The sequence below is a fragment of the Cavia porcellus genome, unplaced genomic scaffold (assembly GCF_034190915.1).
Source record: "Cavia porcellus strain 051 isolate PalLab524CR breed Dunkin Hartley unplaced genomic scaffold, mCavPor4.1 scaffold_1, whole genome shotgun sequence".
NCBI classification, from domain to species: domain Eukaryota; kingdom Metazoa; phylum Chordata; class Mammalia; order Rodentia; family Caviidae; genus Cavia; species Cavia porcellus.
The window spans coordinates 61,057,600-61,079,663 of NW_026947484.1; the positions used below are offsets into that span (position 1 = coordinate 61,057,600).

The 22,064-nt window shown below is 48.2% G+C and overlaps 1 protein-coding gene across 1 annotated transcript in view; it reads right to left on the reverse strand.

The window, feature by feature from the left end:
- Prtg (protogenin) overlaps window positions 1–22,064 on the reverse strand; it is an 80,781-nt gene that overhangs the window by 4,113 nt on the left and 54,604 nt on the right. The window contains exons 12-18 of the mRNA XM_063249118.1: window positions 14,553–14,648; window positions 13,767–13,953; window positions 12,935–13,062; window positions 11,348–11,518; window positions 4,296–4,478; window positions 2,890–3,010; window positions 1,598–1,763 (exon numbers count right to left, since the gene is read on the reverse strand). Of these exons, the coding sequence (XP_063105188.1) occupies window positions 1,598–1,763; window positions 2,890–3,010; window positions 4,296–4,478; window positions 11,348–11,518; window positions 12,935–13,062; window positions 13,767–13,953; window positions 14,553–14,648 (1,052 nt within the window). The remainder of the gene's footprint in view (window positions 1–1,597; window positions 1,764–2,889; window positions 3,011–4,295; window positions 4,479–11,347; window positions 11,519–12,934; window positions 13,063–13,766; window positions 13,954–14,552; window positions 14,649–22,064) is intronic.

Below are 22,064 nucleotides of genomic sequence, written 5' to 3' on the forward strand. Positions count from 1 at the left end.
GAGTTTTATTTTAAGACACAATCTTGCTAAATCTCCCAGCCAGGCTTCAAACTTCCAGCTTCTCCAGTAACTGGAATTACAAGTGTGTGCTGCCATGCCCGTGGCTATTGCTGCTCTTACACAAGCAGCATAGAGCGTTTCAGGATATTTGTTAGTAGTGAGTACAAAGACTGGGCAAGTTTATTCTTAATGTTTATTATTATATAAAATAACATAGGAAGTTATGAGAAGATATTAACCAGCTTTGAGTATTTATTTTTTGCACAATTCTCTCAACCTTTTTGGATGATTTAGAATTTTAAAAAGCAGTTGGGGAGAGAAAAATGTAGCAGAGGGGCACAGGCACAAGGGAATAGAAAGCATGGAGCCGGTGCTTAGCCCACCCCGGTGCGCAGGAGGCTTTGTCTTCCCCACCGACCCCTGCACCAGCTCCCTCCCGGGCTTTCCCTGTGGTGCTCTCCTATCCTCTCCCACATCTGCTTCCAAACTAGCACCTACACAACTATGGAACCTCGTGGGATTTATATTCATTTACAAGTTTTCGATTTTAATGTTTTAATTTGAAATAAGCAGAAAGGCTTAATTCATGTTAGAATGTATAAGCTAAATTAAGGAGTAAACAATTTAATATTGGCAGCATAATTCAGTATTATTTTCCTGATGTATATAGATAGCACTGTGCTAGATACAAGTCAAAGGCATCTGTTAAATATGACTGTAAGGGGCCAGAGATTTAGCTCAGTGGCACAAGCACCTCCTTGGCAAGAGTGAGGTCATGAGTTCAATTGCAGGTACAATAAATAAATAAATACATAAACGTAAAATTCAATATAACAAATGGACAGAGTTTAAAATTTTTTTTTTTTTTTCAGAGTTTAAAATATTTTTGTTATTTTGAATTTTGGGAAAGGGTTGGAGAAAAATTTAGAGCAGGGTTTGGCAAACTTCCTGGAAAGGGCCAGACTAGAAGTATTTTAGGCTCTGCAGGCCACAGGTGGTCTGTGCTGCACCCTCTCCCCCAAATGTAAGCAACCATTCTCAGCTCAGGGCAGGTCCCAGGCAGGTGGTGCACTGCTCCACAGTTGACGTGGGCAGGCGGTCGCGACGGGGCTCACAGGAAAGATGTTAGGGCAGTGCCCTCCTGCTGCCCCTGGGGGACTGTTCCCACACTGGCCAGGACCCAGAGCAACACCTTAATACTGCCTTCCTGTTCTGATATCCTCAGGCTTCCACAAAAGGCTCTGCAAGCATCCAGTCAAGAGGGCTCACACTGTGAAGCACCCTCATTGGGGCGTTCTGCTCGTCCCTGGTGGACACAGGGCAGCCAAATTACAGTACACGTGCATGCCATGAGGTCTGAGAGACATGTTATCCCAGCTAACTGCACTTGTGCCTTTTCTGTACCTCTTTCATTCTTTATTCTGTTGTCTTTTGTCTAGTCCTATCTTAAAGAAGGAAGGATCTGGGTATAATTTTTAAGGCTGTTTTGCTAAGGGGAGTGTGTATGCCCACACCCAGCATGTAACTTTTTGGCAAATTAGTCGCCCATAGAGAGGGAGGGCAGCACTGGGCAGCAGGCCAGGCTCGTGCCCCGCACCTTGGCATCGATGAAGCTGCATGGCATGGTCACGGGCACCGAGGACTCCTGACTCCCAATGACTCTGCTGAGCTTCTTCCCTCGCTCATCTCCAGGAGACCCGGGGGCGCCAGGGAGAGGCAGCGGCTGAGTTCCATTCTGGGCTGTCTTAGAGGCAGATGATTTCCTGAAAGATTGGTGGAAAAGACAGTCTTCTCATTTCACAGACAATACGGGCAATAAGAACCTTAATATGTACAAGTGCTATGATTCACTACTGGAGATAATTTATATTTGCACTTCCTTTGCTAAACTTTGTATTGTTTCCCTTTAATTCTGCAGGTTGTGATACTAACCCAGCAATTCATCATGCCAATTAAGGATGCCAAACTTACAAGAGTACTGCAATTCAGGCATCGTTGAAACAATTACATAAATATTCTATGTGAAAAAGCTCTCAAAGTGAGAAACAAGCTACACAACCAAAACAACTCAAAATGCACAAAGATATTAGAACTAATTATTTTATTCACTTAGTTGTGATACAGCCTTGAACTCAAGGAAGCCCTTTCGCCTCAGCTTCCTGAGTCAGGCTGGTATAGGCTGTGTGCCACACACCTGGCAGAACTAGGTCTTCAATAGGTTTTCCAAAAATGTCTCTATGCACCGGTACCAGAATACCGAAAAGTCTTTGCCAACTGAGGGAGACCAGTGATAGGGCTTACTGAAGAAAATTTTTATTTTTTTTTTAACTTACAAAAGAACCTTGCAGGGACATAGCTCAGCAGCATAAGGGCCTGCCTGGCAAGCGCAAGGTCCTGAGTTCAATTCCCAGTAACAAAACAAAACAAACAAAATTAATGAAGGCAAAAGCCAAAATATAAAAAGTCAAGCTTGCCAAACACAGGTTACTGTTGAGAATTTAACCAAAGTCAGCCACAGGTGAGGCTGGCAGGCAGGGCTTGCAGCTAAACAACCCCTGGTCTTCCTGTCAGTTGTGGGGTCTGCCCCATCGCCCCTGGCTACCTCACACTGATGCTTACATAGAAATTGCTTCAGGAGCAACAACAAAAATCGACTTCAAGGATACTTTGCACTTCTCAGAGTCCTAAGGAAATGAGAAAACTAGGTTCTCATTCTAGATTACTTAATTGGCACTGTAAGTTTTTCAAATGGCAGTAAAAAAAGCTCCCTACAAAATAAGCACACTTGCACAGCTGTAGAGTACAGCAACAGCACACTTAGAGTGGAAAGTACCCATTACTCAGAAATACACTTGGCCTCCTGCTGCTGTGACTCGGCAGGGCACGCACCTGGCCTTGCTCCGGCAGATCAGGATGAGAACGCAGACCAGGATGCAGGTCAAGGCAATGCCCACACCCACTGCAATCCCCGTCATCGATTTCCGGTCCAGGTGGTAATATCCCGAGTAGACTGCAGGCGACACACATGTTTGCATCAGTCAGGGGATGAGTCTACTGGCCAGAACGCTCAGGAATTTGTTTTCCTTTTAATGTTATTTACATTTATTCTATATATGGTAGTCAATAATTAATCTTTGATCAGTGATTTTAGAGATCCTTTACCTTCCAGTACTGCAGTTTTAGATATTATCCCACACATGAACATAAACTCGTAATTTGCACTGCAAATGGCACATACAGATGTTCTTTTTTGTGTGTGGTTTGAACCCTGGGCTGCATACCAGGCAAACATTCTACCACTGAACTATATCTGTAGCCCTTTAATTTCTTAAATATTTAAAATTTTGAGACAAGGTCTCACTAAGCTACTCAAGCTGACTTCTAACTTGGGACCCTTCCTCAGCCTGCTGCAGAGCTGGGTTTGCAGTCCTGCACCCTATGTACCACCCGGCCACAGCTGCTCTCTGATGTATGGCAGAGCATCTTTCCTGTCATGCGCCTTGGAAGCAGACCTGCACGCAGACATCCATTAGGACAGCGCTTCCAGGCTAACCTGTGTCGTAGTCAGGAGTGTACAGCGCTATGGAATGCGGACTCTGAGCCAGACTGCGCCCCACATCACTACCGGCCACAATGCTGCTCCCTGACCCCTTCTGGCAGCTATCTGGAGAGGCAACATGATGTGCTGCTCTGTCTTTATGGTGTCGCAGCTATTATGGTCGCCTTTTTCCTGGCCTTAAATCTGACTGCAGATATCTCTCCTTAAGTGCAGACACACATGTCCACAACATGTACACACACACAGGTACACCTCAACCATGCTCAGGACCTGGTCCTCCAAAGCAGATGACAGCTGCTCAGCTGAAGGGAAGTGGGCCTTCAAAGATATGTTTCCTACTAGTTTTTCTGGACAGAAATCACTGTCTTTCAGAAAGGCTGCTTTCCTGGGGGGAAAACTCATAATGGGAGCCAGGTTCTTCTCAGCTGAAGCACTACACCCTCCATCTGTGCATGTGCCCATGTGTGTGCGTACATGTTTGTGCAGGCCTTCTGTCCTGCAGGCTGCTTGGCTGGGAAAGCAAACCATGGAGCACAATGGTCTGAAAACTGCTGTTAATTCTGAGGTGGATTTGGGTTAGTGAAGAGCTATAGCTCTAGACCATCAGAAACTCACAGCACCAGTGTGACACACACACGTACACACATGCACGCTTCAGGCCCTGACAACTTGCAAAAGCTGAAATCAAATGACCCTTTATCTCTTATGAAAAGTCAATGACTGGTGGTTTACATACCTTTGGCATCCGCAGAATCCAAACGCTTGGGCCTTTGATTTGATCCAGAAGGGTCCTTTGGAAGCACTGCCAACTCCACGGAGTTGGAAAAGGGTCCTTCGCCCACCTCATTGGATGCAGAGATCTTGACAATGTACACATCTCCCGCCACCAGGTTTTCCAGCAAAGCCATGGTGATTGCTCCTATAAATACATTATTACAACTTCAGCAAACATCCACTGTCACACAAACATGGCCCTTCAGCCTAAAAATGCTTTTCAGATTATGATGCTTTTTTTTTTTGGTACCAGGGATCAAACTTATGACCTCATGCTTGCCAGACAGATGCTAGTGCCACTGAGCTAAATCTTCAGCCACTTTTCTGATTATGAAGGTAAGACTTTCACTGTAGAACATTTGGAAAGTAAAGATAAAGTCATAGTTTCCCACTGGTGCCATTCTGATATATTGGTGCATATACATTTTTCTGCCTGAGTTTCACTTAACAGTGCCCTGTGTGCACTCCCGTAGAACCTTTCTCCACAGTTACTGTTGGGAATCTTTAAAAAGCAGCATGAATTTTTGATTGTAGTTAGATATATAGATATATATCGTGTATGTATATTTTACAAACAAACACATAAAGCATGTTTAATTACAGGACGTTTCAAGCTCATGCACACATAGAGAGAATGGTACATAGAATAGATCCAGACCAACAACTGGGTTTCAGACTCTGTGTGTGTGTGTGTCTGTGTTTGGACACAGAGTCTCACTATGCAGTTCAGGCTGGCCTTGAGCTTGCTTTGTAGCCCAGGCTGGTCTTGAAATCATTATGATCCTCCTGCCTCAGCCTCCTGAGTGCTGGGATTACAGGTGTGCACCACCACACCCAGCAGGAATTTCAAACTTTTAAAACCCAGTGAGTCTTTCCTTTTGCCTTACTAGAACCAGTATTTATTTAAACCACTTATGGTCATAGCTATGGTAGGTGACTTTGTTCCTCCTTCTGAAATTGGAAACAACACAACTGTTTCTGGAAGAGTGACTGACTTCAGGGGCTCAGCCATTATCTCAAGAGTTCCTCACAGTGAACAAGAAAGGAAACACAGTCACACAATCCCACTGCGGCTCAGTGCGCTGGAGAGTAGGCCTTAGCTTGGCCATCGGAAGGCCCACTCACTGCCTACCTGACACCCGCTTTGAGTTTGTGCAGGACACACAGCACTGAGGGGAGCCCGCAGAGCACCCCTGCATAGAGCCTGCAGCTCTCTGCCCTGCTGCTGTGGCTGCAACCTTAGAAATTACCCTGACACTCAGCAGCATGGCCGCGGAGCTGACCCAACACTGCCCATGTGGCCCATGTGGTGCTGGATGCTTATATCATAGCTGTTCCCCCAACGGAGTCTTATGGGTGATGCTGGAGTGGAGGTCAGGACACAATGCCACCTCTGTGGGTCACATGGCGTGTGGCAGCCGAACATGCAGTGCAGTGTCAGTAGCCAGACACAATTTGTTTTCATGTTCTCGGTTTTCAGCTTGGCGAAAGACCTCGAGCTGCTTGAGCAACAAATGTGAGGTAAACAAACAGCCCCATTTAGAACCAGGAAGCCCCCCCGCCCCCCACTGTTTCTAGGCTCTGGGCAGATGCATCGTGACACATTACAACTTGCTCCGATTTCTTCACAGAGATAAAATTAAGGTTTCCATTTTATCACAGAGTATGTGATTTTTAAAATGCTTGGCAAATCTCAGATACTACCAGAAACTGAATCTCTTCCTTAAATTTTGCAAGTGAGTCCACCATCCATATGTACACACTCCCCTTTCACCCACACATGCCTCCATGCAGACAAAAGGAAACTAAAGTCCTGCTTCACCTGAGCACGCAAGGCACTTCCTAAGGCCTCCAGGTACCCTAAGTACAACCTCTCGGTCTTAGTCATGAGGCCAGGCATCTACTAACTGACACACACCAGAGTCTTTAGCTAGGCTTAAGCTTTCTCAGGCAAGATGGCAGCAGTCTCTGGATGTCCCAACAACATCCAGCCTTGGTGGGCTTCCAGCTGAGCACGTGCAACGTGGGGTAGGACACTGTGTGTTTGCTTCATGGGGCGGCAGCTCAAGCTCTTACTATTGAAAGGATTATTAAACTACCACCAGCCAGCGCCTGACAGTGTGTTCATACTCGATGAAAGCTTTCTCTCACATGACCCTCCCTCTTCCCCTCTGGTGGACACATTTTTGTCGTATTTGAACACCTGAAGGTGGCTACTGAATGCACTGCACAGGATAATTCTTAGTAAATGCCTGCTGAACATACATTTTAATACGAGTTACCTGTGACCAGAGACCTACCTATTCTTTTCAAAGGATGAGCACAGGGATGGGGGGCTGCATGCCCAGTCCCTGCCCTGGGTGAAGCCTGGCTGGTGGGGTGCACAGCTGCAACCTTACACCTTTTTTTCTCCCACCCTCTGCTTTATGAGGCAGGAAGGGAACAAAAGACCTGGGGAGACTGACTGCCAGTCCTCTGCACAGGCGTGCTGGGCCTTTGGCTCTGTGTGCCAAGGCTCAGGGACTGTTTTCCTAACAAGAGGCTCGCACCAGTATACTCTGAACAGTCAGTCTCCGTGTGACACCAGGTGTGCGAGTGTGAGGAGCCGGTCAGGACCAGCAGAACCTACAGGAAGCTTTGAGGACTTCTCAGTGACACTGGCCCCAGGGCACAGCAGCCAGGGAAGGTCCCAGCCACAGTGATGGGCGGAATGTGACTAAAACAAGGTGATAGACATGCGGTCCCGCCAGGCCTCTCCTCATACCCCTCTGAGGAGCGTCTTTGCGCTGCTATTTTAGGAAAGCTACAATTAATGGTGCTTGCAGAAGTGTGCTACAGGCCCACTTGTGAGTCAGACTTTCCTGCTGGCACCCGAGGCTGACCCTGGCTTGGCTGAGATGCAGCTGTCTGTGCGCACAGAAGCCTCTGGGCAGAGTCCCCAGGGCAGCCTGCTGGGCCGCCCGTCTCCACACCTGGGGCTTTCCATCTTCACTTCGCACTGAGTGCTGCTTTCTGCTTTTGCTCTACAATAAACATACTGCCCAGTCCTCATTTGACTCGAGGCCATGTAATTCTTCCTAGGTTGAGAGAATAACGTGCCCCTTGGATGGGCAGCTGTCTTTACCTCCTCGCTGATAACTGAGTTCTACACTCCCTTGTTACCCCTCTACATGGGCATCTGAGACACACCTCAGATTTAACATGCTTAGAAACAACTCGATCACCCACTGGCTGGTTCTCACACCCTCTCAAGCCGCCACCACTGACCCGCCCCAAATCTGTGTGCTCTTTCTTCACATTCTATCCGGGTATCTTCTTTACGGGGGTGGGTGGTGTTGAGACAGGGTCTCACCATGCAGTTCCAGCTGGCCCTCAGCGCACTATGTAGTCCAGGATGGTCTCAAGTCTGTGGGATCCCCGAATCTCAGCCTCCCGAGTGCTGGTAGGCGCCACCATGCCCAGTGCTCCGGTGGCTTCTTATGACCTTCACACTACCATCCCCACCCAAACCCCGCCTACTAAACGGCTGTCTAGCTTCCACTCTTCCTTAGTCTCATTTCTTCATGTGGTTACCAGAGCAATTCTTTTAAAATGTAACCCTGATCAAAAGACTCATAGAATCAAATCCATAGCTTACAAAGTACCAAGGTCTGTCCTCAGGTAGCTCTTTCATTTCTCATTCGCTCACCTTCACTTCCCTGAGTCTTGATTTTCCTCCAACACTTCTGCCTCAGGACCTTTGCATCTGCCCCACGCTGCTACACTCGGCTACCACTTCTTCCAAGAGTGCCGACCTTACTGTCTCCACCTGCTTCTATATTCTTCCTATTGCGTTTTTTTGTTTGCTTTTATTTTTTTGGTACTGGGAATTGAACTCAGCCTTGCACTTGCCAGGCAGGTGCTTACACCACCAAACTATGTCTCCAGCCCACTGCCATGGTTTTCTTTTTAACACTGAGGTCGGGATCTAGCAGTTTATAGTCCTACCTTAGCACTACTTCAAGCACTCGGACGGTAAGCTTTGTGCTGTACCTGTTGTCTACCTGATCCCGGAATGCATGCTGGCTCACTCCTGGGGGAAGAGCTCTGAGAGGAGCCCTGGCATGCAGCACTCACTCCGCAGTAGCCTGTCAGGCAGCAGAGGGCAAGCAGCACAGCACCGGCCTCGCACACAGGAGCCCGGGTGCCGCCCCCAGCACCACACATGTGTGCACACATGTGCGCACACAGAATACATGAATATGCTCTGTGACTGGCCATCCAATTCATTTGCAAACAGGAGGTAAACAGATTCCCTGATCGCAGCACTTTAAATTTCCAGTGGGATCTCTAATAGGAATGGCCTCTGGTGATTCTCAAGTGTATTTATAATCACAAGAAAGTGTTGAAGGAGGAACATCATCATCTCAGGAAACTCAAAGAACAGAGACAAATTGCGGAGAGGCAGGGTAACTTCTGGTGCCTTTTAGATTTGAAAACTGAGTGAATTGTGCTGATTTACTGCACCAGAAGGAAGGTCAACGCTGTGATTTCAGGTCCACTTTAAGGTATACACAAGTATAAATCATCTCACATTTCTGTTCAACCATTCCACTATACACCACTTTAGCCACAAGTATCTTATGTTTGCCAGAAATATTTTTAGAATGTTTTGATTCATGAAAAATACTTTGCTCCATTTGGTGCTAAGTATGTGAATTAAATATGCACATATTTGTATAAACTTGATATATTTAAGACTATTAAATTACAGGATTGAGTACTGTCTTTTTCTATACTATCTTTTTCTATACTATCACCTCTCTAAAAGTTATGTTGAGATATAAAAGACAATTTTACATTTTATTTTTTCTTGAAACATCATGTTGCATTCTTTGCTTTTCTGTGAAATGTGGGTAAATCAACTCCTTTATATTCCCTTTCAAAAACGTGCTCAGTTGGCTTTTAGTTGCATTGTGCACTTATTCTTGTGGTACCATCAGCATTTGCTATGAAAAAAGCTTTTTGCAATTTACGAACAACAAAGCCTTTCACTGGTAAAGGCGCCCAGCAACGCTAGACTGCATCCTCTGCGAACCACTGCACCAGCATGGCTCTCTTGGCTAAGGATATCCTCGACACCCAATTGGCTGTCCCCCTGCTGAGGTGCCAGTGAGGTGAAATGCTGTTCTCTGAGCTCTTTCCCAAATTTACCTTTGAAAAGAGGCAAAAAAAAAATCTTGTTTCTTTTTAGGTAGGTACAAATGAGGGAGAGGCTCAGAGATGTATGCTCATGTGATCAAAATTCTGTATTAGTACATGTGACACCTCGGTAAACCAAGTTTGTCACTGGTCAAGCACTGTGTCAACAACCCACCTGGAAGTCATTTAAACTGAATTAAAACCACTCAGCCCCTCCCCCACATGCCTGCACATCAGCCCAGGCTCTGGACAGGGCACCAATGGACGGCAGCCTGACTGGTCTGTGTCACAAGACACAAGACAGCAGATGCGGCTCAAGCAGAGCAGCAAGAAGTTCTGCACCCTTCCTGACGCTGAACCCTCCTCTGTGGCTCTAGACCTCTCTGATCCTGTCAAAACTATGACACGAAGTCCACAGACAGAGCACAGGAGAACCACCCTGCCGAAACCAGACAAAGCTGCGGGTTCGAGGAGGGGCAGGAAAATCAAACTGTGACTTTTTAGGCCTAGCATGGTCTGGCAGGCAGCGAGGGCGGACCGCAATACCAGCTGACAGGTATTATTTCTGAGTCTCTAAAGTGATTGGAAAATCATTACTTCTGATAATAACAAGAATATACAACCACCAAAACTCCAGCCGATGTTACCAATTTCTCATTGTACAATTGTGTGAACAGCGTTTTTTCACTTTTTCCTTTTCTTTCTTTGTGAGATAGGATCTGAATATGTGGTTCTGGTTGGCATTGAGTTTGCTTGCTAGTCCAGGCTGGCGTGTTTCCTTTCTGAAGTCCTTAAGCTTTTATTTGTTTGGCAAACTGTTCTTTCCTCCGCATACTCATGTGAATTAAGCATATACCAAGATATGAGGTTGTACTATGTATGTGTCAAAGCATCTACATTTACCATATGGAACTGTCCAAATGAAACATTTAAGATTTCTTGAAGGATATGGCTAGCATGGTGGCATATGCCTACAAACCCAGCACTCGGGAGGCTGAGGCAGGAGGCTCACTGTGAGTTCAAGGCCGGCCTTGAACTGGGCTACAGAGTGAGGTCAAGGTCAGCCTGAACTGCATAGCGAAACCCTGTCTCAGAAAGATAAATAAATAATAAATACAGGATATAGAGATAAAAGTATACAGTACGAATATTAAAGAGTTTGGGGATTTAGTTTTTCCCAGCTAAAAACTGACTAATGTTTAAATATCAAGCCCAGAGGGCTGGGGATGTGGCTCTGTGCAAGTGTTTGTCCTGCCTGCATTCAGTTCCCAGCTGCTGAATTCATCAGCTCGGTGTTCCCAAGCCCTGTGAGGGGCCTGTACTCTGTGGGTCTGTGTGTCTGTTCGTCTGTCTGTGTGTGGACCTCACTGACCAACAGCAACAGGTCTTTCCCCGGCAACACCTGCTCTGGTAGACACACCACACCCCCAGCCAAGCGTGGCTGTGATCCTTCTCCCTCCCTTCCAGCCAAGCTGTCCAGTCCTGCCACCAGCTCCTCTCTCATCTCTTCCCCCGTCGCTGTCCTCTTCCTCCCCATGCTGCGGCCCAGACTCTCCTCACCATGGCAACCCTCCGAGACAGGTCCCTCTGCGTGCCTCTAACCCACTTCTTCCACTCACAGCCGGAAGAATGATTTCTCAAAACACCACTCATTTTTAAACGAGGCAGTGGCTTCCCTGTACTCTTTGAATATAGCCAAAATCTTTAACCATTCAGTACTTCATATAGAAAAATATAAATTCAAAACAAATCTAGGTCCCTCTGTCCCTCTTCTCCCCTGTACCACTATATTCTGCTTTTAGTAACTTCCTCACTCCCTGGTGACATCTTTACCTCCTCGGTGAAGGACCTGCCACTCTCCCGCGATCCAGGCCTTTCTGGATGCGTACAGGATTGTGTAGCGTGTGACGACTGTCTCAGGGCCGTCAGGGGGCTTCCAAGAAACCAGGGCAGTGTCGTCCTCTATCAGCGTCACTTTCACTCCAACGGGGGGGCCTGCTGGCGCTTAACACATATGAAAAATACTGTATCATCGGGATGAACGGTGCGAAAACATGAAACTGGCAAACACAGAAAGTGTGAAAAAGTAGAAGCCACTACAAAGAAAGCTAGATCTTCAAGATCATCAGTGATATTACTAATGTATCATTTCTTCGGTTTTTTTTTTTTTTTTTTTTTTTTTCTGTCTTTTTTGAGACGGGGTCTCACTATGCAGTTCAGGCTGGCCTTGGCTCACTTTTTAGCCCAGACTGGTTTCGAACTTGAAACGATCCTCCCACCTCAGCCTCCTGAGTGCTGGGATTACAAGCGTGAGCCACCACACCCTGCTTCATTTCTTCTTTTCTAAAATCTTATTTCACTTCAGGTTTAGAAGATTAAAACAATAACAACAATGACAAAGGTCAGATGCAGGTTGCATGCCCAGTTTCACTATTTGAAAGGCTAACAGCAGCAGGAGAATCCCTTGAATGTAGGAGTCAAGGTTGGCCTGGGCCACAAAACAAGACCCCATCTCAAAAATAAATACAGAGAAGGGCAGGATTGGGCAGGAAGCGGGGAAGTAGTTTCCCAGATGGAGAAGCGCTAAATCAAAGTGGTGGTATTTGTAGCATTCTTGAACTGTGTTTGGTAAGCTGCTAACCAGAAAGGATTACAGCTCCCTCTGCAGTATCTGTCCATCAGATATAGGTTCTATGCCACTAGTCCTGAATCTAGACTGCAGTTCTTACTAAACACAAGGATGGTTAGACCTCTTCTGGGAGGCCTCAAGGAAGGTGCTTCTAAGACTGGGACATCTAGTTCTTCCCTCCAGTGGAGAATCAGGGAGTTTACAGAGCAAACTGGAGACTAATCATGCATATCGGTGAAGAGCAAGAGAATGGGAATTCAGTGGACTAGTGTGTCACTCTGGGTGCACCTATGGATGGGGGCTGGCAGCATCCTGTGGGGCACTGACAAAGCCACGGTGAGAAACCCGTGCTTCAACATGGTGGCCCTGATCCTAACATCATTCAGATACAACATCTCAATGCCCGAGTGTGAGATCTGGGCCAGAGCCCAGAAAGGGGCAGCACTGTGCCCAGCTCCCCTACCACCTGCACAACACAGGTCCCCGTGGGTTCCTGGGGCACCCACCCAAGATCACAACTCAGTTGCTTCTGTTTTCAGTTTTGTGGGTGTGGCCTGGAGTGGCACAGCTGGCCAAAGAACAATGACAAGGCTTCCTACAAAAAGGCACCAGCCTGAGCTCCCTGCTTTTGTCATCTTTTTAAGAAGAAAAAAGTCAAGGAAAGACATTTCAAAGGAAATGAAATAAATTCACAAACATCAACTGGAACGAAGCGGTACCCTCAACACCAGGCATCAGAGGCCTTTCCTCAAGTGCCACGAAGAGGACCGTGGGGAAGCCATGCCTCTTACCCTCTGGCAGTGTGGCCTGGTAAACGACGGGGCTCCAGGGGCTGGAGAGCTGGTCCACGTGCAGCCGGACGGCAAACTCGTACTTGGTGTTTGGCTCCAGACCTTGAACCAGCATGTGCGTTTCTGATCTACAAGAGTGATGCAGCCGTTAAAGGATCCTCTGCATTTCCCATCAGCAGTCAGGATGAGCTGTCTGATATTTAAACAGGACTTTCTGATGACAAGGGGAGCCTAATCTATTACAGAATTACAGGTGCATCACCTTCTAGAAACAAGACTCTGAGAGGAAACCGGAAACTGACATGAGAGAAACGCTGGAGTATATAATCATTCTTCAAGGTACTTTGATGGATGCCTTTGTTTGTTTGAGACAGGATCTCTCTCTATAGTACAGCCTGGCCTTGAGCTCACTATGTAGCCCAAGCTGGCTTAAGACTCACCATGATACTCCTGCCTCAGCCTCCCAAGTGATGGGATTATAGGTATGTGTCGCCACACCACAATGGGTGCCTTTGTAATTCTGGCCTTGAAAACAAGAATGACCACTAGCTATTTTCCTATAAACGATCTTCAGCGTCTTTCTTTAAACAAGCTAAGGTTAGCTACTGAAAACATCTCCTTGCCTCATCTTGCTACATGAGGTGAAGTTTAAAATTCACGTGTACATTAATGTGAAAAAACTTCAGTTCTGAGAACTGAACACAGTAAACTATTAGAGGCAAAACTCCCAGCCACTTTAACTGAAGGTCCAACACACAGGGAGGAAGCCCAGCCCGGCCCCGCCCAGCCCAGCCCAGCCCAGCCACGTGGTGCAGGGGCCAGCACTACATACGTCTGTAGGTAGAGCACCAGTGAGGCGTTCTGCAGCCCCACGGGGTTGCAGCGGATGGTGTAGTTGATGGTCTGCGCTGCGGTGAACGCGGGCCTCCGCCAGTGCAGGAAGACAGCGAAGGAGCCGTTGGCCTTGGCATAGAGATGGTGGGGCGGCGGCGGGGGAGGGACCAAGCGGTCGCGCACAGCTGCGGAGAGAGGAACGTTCGTTTTGCACGCAGGACTCTGCGGTCAGCGTGCAGGTAGCAAGACAGTAAACCTGTCGCGTCCTGCCCTGTGTGCTGGCCTTGGGGCTTCTTCCACCAGAGACACAGTGGAATGGAAATTTCTCACACCCTCCCGGCACTGAGCCTGGAATCGCCTGCTATCAACAAACGCAGAATACAGACAGAGGCCAAGGTCCTGCTGAAGCTATCCAGAAAACCAACGGGAGGCCTCCTGAGCAGAGCGCCATCCCCTGGAGCAGCAGCAATACAGAGAGCAGCAGGAGGCAAGGACAGTTCCAGGCCAGCAGACAACAAACTCAGGGTGCAGCTGACTTTCTCAGCTCAGATTCCCATGGTCTTTCGCTTGCAAAATGGAAGTAGGTATTCCTACCTCCAAAACCTCGTGCACCTCCTTCCTGAGCACCTCTTGTCTAAGACACTGCTAAGTGACAGGGAATAATTAAACTACCCAGGCTCTGGATAGTCACAGACCAGAACTTCAAGAAGGGAAGGGATGGGGAGGGGGAAGGGTAGGGACAGGAGGGAGGGGGGACTGCAGCGGGGTGGGGGAGGGCACTCACACACACATCCTGGGGTGCTGACAGTCTGATCAGCTTGATAGCCATCTTCGATGTTACTGTAAGCCAGAAGCCTCACATGGTATTTTCTTCTGGGGTCTACAAAAAAACAACCATAATCAGGGCCAGTACTAGATGACAACAGATTTCTGGACAGCACCTTTCTAGATTCTGGGTTAAAAGAAAATCCTTGTGTATGTGTAGGGGTTGGGGGTGGGGTGCACGCTGTTGAACCCAGGCTCTTTGTCCTGTGCTATATACCCTTATTCCTTTTTTATTTTTTATTTGAGACAGGTTCTTGCTGAGTCATAAATCACCCAGGCTGGACTTGAACTTGCAATCCTCCTGCCTCAGCCTCCTAGAGGGCTGGGTTTACAGGTGTGCACTGTCACACTTAGCTTAAAAAAGCCTTACTATGTAGAAGTTCTAAGTAAAACAACATTCTCCTTCCCCTTCATTGTGCATGACTCAGTTCACACCTCAGTAGGACCCTGTATCATGACTGTGCACCAATGCCCATGCTGACGGGGACACAGCAGGGCCACTCCTCTATCCCCTCCCAAGTGGCCTGGCCCCGACTTGGGAAGCCTTGGGTCCTCCTGGATCACAGCGGCTGTCTCTCAGGACCTCGTGTCCAGGACAGTCTGCTGACATGAGTGCAAATCTGCGATAGCCCACTTCCCCTCGGAAGGTAAGGGGAACTATGGCTGCCGCTCTGCTCCCTTTAAGCATCTCTGTGCCGAGCTCGGAACGTGCTCCTGTGTCAGCTAGTGCAACTCTGAAAGAAAGTCCATCCCTGGCCTTTCCCCAGAGCTCTGAGGAAACACCATAAATGGCTACAATTTTAAGTAATGTACTTTAAAAATATTGAAGAAGTTAGTAATATAAAAACATTTAAAGATAACCATAGCTAGGCATGGTGGCACATGCTGGTAACCCTAGCATTCAGGAGGCTAAGGCAGGAGAATCTCTGTGAATATAAAGCCAGCAGTGAGATCCTGTCTCAAAAAAAAAAAAAAAAAAAAAAAAAAAAAAAAAAACCCAAAATATTTAAAAATTAAAAAAAATATACATAACCGTGATGACATTTAACTACAAAGTTCTTTCTTGGAACAAAAGTAAATACTATTTGGAGATAACTATATTTTTCTACTATACTTTTCTAAATAACATACAACATATACACAACAAATTCAATATTTTGTAATGGAGAATCACCCTTAGTATTACTATCCAGTGTGGAGAAGAACCTGAAATTATAGAGTAAAAATAATTCTAGGGAGAATTCAAACATTTAAATAAAAAGGTGAAACACAGTTTATGAAATTTTCCAAGGCAATCGAAGAGTTTATATAAATAGTTTAGAAGCTGATAGATATATTCTAATACTTAGAATTAAATGAATTAACAAGTATCATAAAATATACAATTTCCACATATTTTGACAACATTAAAACCACAAGAACTTCTACAACTGACAGAACCCCTTCCCTTCTGAAGCGGAAAGACAAGTGCCTTAAGGACTCCAGCGTGCTCGCAGCCACTGTGTGGAATCCAGCCTGGTCTGCCTGGCGCAGAGCGCTTCTGGTGCAGTGCTGGCCCCTTACCCGGCCACAGGGCCTGTGAGCAGCTCGGGCTGGCTCCTGCCTACAGACTCCGGGCCAGGGTACACGGGCCCGTGCGCTCCCCACAGAAGTGGGTCCACCTGCTTCCGGTGACTTCCAGGTGGAGCCGTGTCATGCCCTCGAAGTCAGCAAGAGAGGACAGCCGAGGTTTCCACCCTCAGCAGACACCACACTCCTGACCTTCAGAAGGTTCTGGTCTGGTGAGCGGGTCTTCATTAGGATGTTTCCTTCTTTCTTTCCTCCAACCCAGTGCTGAGCAGTCCAGTGAACTGAACCCTGGGCTCGATCCCACAAACACTCCCCAACTGGAGTGCAGGATCCAGCTGGCTCGCTCACGCCAGTTCTTTATAAATGCACAGTGCAACCTCAAGGAACATCTGTTTCTCGCCAGTCATGGTGGCCTTAGGGAACCACAGGACATGGGGCCCTGGCCAGGAGAAGCGAGGGCAGGTCCTCCAAGTCACAGTGTTACTCAGCACATGAGCCTCACATAAACAGCCAGTGTCCCGATACCACATGGGGGTCCCTGGGGAGCAGAGGTAGGAGACCAGCTGCTCCATCCAGAGACACAGCAAGACCCAGGACAATGCCCAACTGTTTTTCAGGGGAAAAAACCAGAGGGCGCACTGGAAACGGAACTGGCCCTGTCTTACCCATGAGCCTCATGTACACAAAGCAGCTCATCTCTAAGGATGCAGGCCACCGGGGGCAGCTGGCTGCCTGGGTTTGCCCTGTGCACTAGCTGTGCGCCCCTCTTAGTTTAAAGGTGACTCCAAGGACTGTCTCATTTTGGGTGCTGACGACCCAGAGTGATTTTGTACACTCTGCATAAGTTTAAGATAGGAGCTAGGGACCACAGTCTTGAAGTAACCTAAGATGAGCACTGCCAGACAATGCGTACAGGAGAAAATACCAGAACTAGGGATTCTGAGGGAGAAACAAAAATCACTGAGGACAAGCGCACTAAGTATGGGTGGATACGCAAAAAACCCTAAAACCACACAGTTCTCCACAGCGGCCCTGCACACGCGTAGCCATCCCTTACTGGAATATCTCGAGTATTACATGAACTGTGGCCTATGAAATACTTTGTATAGAATGCACAGCACTCTGTAAATTCTTAATGACACTCAGGCTGCGTAGACAGAAAACATGGTACCAAAAATATGGTACCCTTCATAAATGTGAGAGTCTACATCAGAGACACTCATGCCAGCAGAATCCAGAGTGCAGACCCTCGGTAAACGTAAGTCGGCAGACACTGGGCGCTGCCTGCTGTCTGAGAGCCTTGGTGACTTGTGCATGTGATAGTGGCAGGCTCTCTGTTCCTGGCCAAGAAAGTGCCTGTTGTTTCGGCAACGGCATGGCGCACATGGAATCCTCTCCAGGGCAAATCAGCCTTCGCCCATGAATTCCATGTTAATCTAGTAACCTCACTTCTGCTAACAGAGAAACATCCTGACTGTAAATGCTTTGGAAATTAGCTGAAGAATAAAGCATTGTTTTGTAGAGGCAAAACATGGAAGAGTTTTGAGGGCAAGCAGGTAGACACAGAAGTTAATTCAATCTGTTGATTATGTATCGTTTTTACAGTTAGGTGCTCATTACCCACACTGACACAACTCTGATCAGTAAAAATGAAGGCCAATAAAACGAGATTTTTGACAGGTGAGATGGGGCACACCTGTAATCCAGCACTCCAGGAAGCTGAGGCAGGAGGGTCATAAATTCGAGCTCCAGCAGGGCAATTTAGTGAGACCCTGACTCAAAAGACTTTTTAAAGAGGGCTGGGCTGGGGCTCAGTGCCAAGGCCCTGGCTCGATCGGTATTACCACCGCCAAAAAAGTAGTTATACGCATCAAGAAGCTGCTAACCCCATTCTGCCTGCCATGCTTTGGCAGCCACAGACCGTCCTCCGCGGCGAGCTTCTTCAAGTCCGCACCTCCCCGCTCCGCCACCAGAGGGTGCTGGTGTCTGCGAGGAGCGCGGTAGTGCCGCGCGGCCTGCGCTGAGACGCAGATTCGGGCGTGTGTTCTAGGGTTGCGTTTCGCGCGGTGGCCTGAGACTCAGGTGGGTGCCGTGACTGGGGCTGCTTTTTGTAGACGAGGCGGAGCGCGTTCCTGATGGGCCTGCTCCGGAAGCCGAGGGGCAGCGCAGTGCGGTGGTCAGAGGTGGGTTCCGCCCCGCTTTTCGCACTGTGCGCTGCGGGAAAGGCCTCTGTGCGGTTGCTTAGTTACGATCTCCAGAATGAGTCCTGGCACCCGCCTCCAAGGCTGCGCGCACGCAGTGCTGGGGGACGGTACGGCCGCAGCCGCACTGGAAACAGCGGTAGGGGTGGGGAGGTCCGGGTGCAGAATCCGGGCCATAGCAAGGTCGGACCAAGTGGGTCTGGGGTAGGAGCTGCTGAGCCAGAGTGCACCCGGACCTGTCCGTCCTCAGCCAGGCACCGGGGAGGGAGTAGCTTACGAAGGGTCCCTACTCCGGGAAACGCCTAGGGCTGAGTCGGCGCTTATTCCGTAACGCAGAGAGCTGCTAGGCACCAGAGGATCCAGGCTGTGACCCTGCACTGAAGCGTTCGTAGCCCTGTCCCTCAGTCCTGAGCCTGGGCTGCAGGACAAGGAAGCTGCTGCTGTCGCGCGTTGCGTAGACTGCAGTGCGGCCAGGAGCCCAGATGTGGGTGGAGGCAGACGCCAGGCCTCACGCCAGGGCCTCGAGAGGGTCTGACCCTGTGGTCAGCCTGGGGAGACTGGGTCTTGGCCACGGGAAGAGCCAAGAGCCGTAACCAGCGTTCTCAGCCAGAAACCACACCCCGGACGGGTTGGGCCGAGTGGTGCCAGGATGCTGGGCAATGGGCATGAGCAGGGGTCGAGTTAGCTCCAGGATGAGGACAGGTCACAGAGCCTCGGATGCCATCAGAAAATAAAATGGTTCAGTTTTTAAAAAAGTCACTATGCAAGACCAGCCTGGGCTGCTTCATGTGACCCTGTTTCAACAGCAACCAAACCAAACCAAACCAAACCAAACCAAACCAAATCAAACCAATCACTGTTACTTTCATTTATTTACTTTTCCACACAGAACTATGCTTGTTTCTCAGCACTTTCAGAGGCTGAGGCAGAAGAATTTACAAGCCCAACCTGGGCAAACTCAGTGAGACCCTGTTTAAAAAAAAAAAAGTTGGGAATGTACAAAGGCCCTGTGTTCACACCCCAGAGCCATTTATAACAATCAAGCCAAAAAGCTACTAATGTAGAAAAGCTCTGCTTGGACTAGCAAGAGCAGTGACAAGGTTGGTTTGAAGCATTAGAAATAGTCAAACTGGGGTATGTAGACAAGAGTGACCAAAGCCTGAATATGTGGCCCTCCCAGGCCAGCACCTGTGAACATATGACCTCGCTGAAGGGTAGGACCCTGCAGGACCACAGATGGTATCTGGCTGAATGTCCATTTCTAGTTTTTGTGTGGCTGCCTGGGCCACTGTACTCTGCAGCCCAACTGCAGGGTCCTGGCTGGAGGGTGACTGTGCCATCCCGGGCCTGCCTTCCGCACAGCGGCCCACCTCTTCATGGCTGAAGGTCTGTGTGCTGCTTAGCCCAGGCACGCAGTAGATGGGTAGGAAGTGCAGGCAGGCAGGCTGAAACCCACATCCCTGCTGCAGCTTCCTCCCCTGTCTCCACACTGCCATGGTGGGGGGGCTCCTCCCATCGAAGCCCACCGGTCTGGAGCAGGACTAGGGCCTGGGGGGACACTGGGGCAGACAATGCCTCCCTGCGAGCCGAGAAGCATGCTTTTAGCCAGAATATAAATTTTACTTTAAGTCTACATTAAAAATCCATTCTCCTGCATTTCTGTAAGACACTAAACGGTAATTTTCACTCTGTCACATAGTAAACCTAGGGGCGTTTTCTTTGTGATCCACACTGGGTGTGATGCATGGGAGACTTCTTTGGTGTGAAGGAGGCAGGGCAGCAGATTGAGGGGGCGCCGTGCCTCCCAGCTCCACCTGTGCTGCCACTACAAGGGCTGGCTCTTTTGTTCTGCCCCTTGTGGGGCCCAGGACAAACGGCACCTCTCACTGGGAGAAACCCCTCCTCCTGTGGAGGACACCCTTTGTATGGGCTATTTGTGAATCAGTTTCCTAGCAAGCCAGTAGAGCCCACTGCCAGCCTGCTGTGGACCTCTAAGGCTGCAGGCACTGTTATGGGACTGCAGAGCTGGGCTTTCCCCTTGGCACTCACTAATATTTTGATTACACTCTTTGATCTTATTTCACTTTTATACGCCCATCAAGTTTTTAAGACTTCTTAAAAATACTTTTAACAAATCACTGTACTTCATGCTGTCTGGGATAAGAAAATCGAAGGTTGAAAATTTCTGCCTACTTGACCATGGCTGCAGGGACTCTGGGGGTGACCCACACCCCAAAGAACTCCACCCATGAGGCAGGGCCCTGCACAGCAGGCACCCCGGGCCCTGGTGATCTTTCCAAAAGGGAGCCTCTCCCTCAGAGTCACTTGAGAGAACGCCTCATTGGTCTCCTCCACTGCCCTTCAAGGGATGGAACGAGCTGGGCTTGGGGCTGTTCCTTTGTGCAAGGAGGAGAAAAAGAAAACTCCCGAGAGCAGTGGCTTCTCTGTCCCCAGATTACGATGGCCACAGGCACACTGCACAGGGAAGGCTGTGTCTGTGTATGTGCTCCTGAAGCTCTGAAAGTGAATGCAATGGTGTGACTACTGAGTGCAAGAACTCATGATTCACACACACACACAAATGCTTCCGACTGGGGGCTGTGTATACAGCATCTAAGACAATTAAAAAGACATTAAGTTTACAAACCTCATGATGGGTGTAATCATTATGTACAGCAAACATATTAATAAAACTTAGCAGAAACATAAACAGGAAAGCGATTCCTGCGGTGCCACTGGTCTCTGTCAATATCAAGGCTGGAGTCACGCACTGGACTCACTACTGTGGCCGCCCCGCCCCCCAACTCCTGTACACGGCGGGCCACACAGACACTAGAGCCACACAGCAGTATTTCTGGAGACTGACAGAGAGAGCTTATTCATGGCAGCCAAACCTCCCCTGAAGCTATGAAATAAATTTCCTCCCAGGACTAACATTGCTCCGTTTCGCTGTCACAGGTTTGCGTGGCACTCTGACCCTCTGCGAGGCACCATGAAAATACCATCTATCATTTCCTGAACAACTCGGCTTGCTTAAAGGTGCACAGTTTCACTGCAAAAACATCTGTAGTTTGCTAGCCATCCCTCCAAATCCCTACCCTGAGCAGCTAAAAGCATGCTCAAGCACACAGCTCGAAACCACTCTTAGAATTTCTTCAAAGGAAACACAAGCTGGTTGGATACCAGCCTCACACCCCACAGTGACAAACCGTGAATGTTTAGCTTATGTAAACTGCGCTGAATGTGTCACTGGGATGCAGACTTGACCAGGGACTGGAGCTCTCTTTGGACACCAGTGTGGTAAGTGGTGGCTACTTCTGCTCACTGCGAGGCATCTTTCCAACACTGAAGATACCAGAAGTATATCATTAAATAGTTTTCAGCACATATGACAGAGAATCTCAAACAGTTTGAGCACATGGGTATTACACTAGGAGTTTGTCTGATAAATGAAACATTCAGCATCATTAATGTCAGCAGCATACTTATCATCCCACAATCAGGGAGACTAAGGCAGGAGGAGCAGAGCCAGAGCCCAGGCAATCTAGTGACTCAGACAGATCCTACCTCAAAATAAAAATAAAAATAAAAATGAAAAAAGGACTGGGGCTGGCTCAGTTCAAAGGTCCTGAGTTCAATCCCCAGTACCAAAAAAGTTTACTAATAAGATTTTCATATTCATTCTGAGATAAGATAAACAT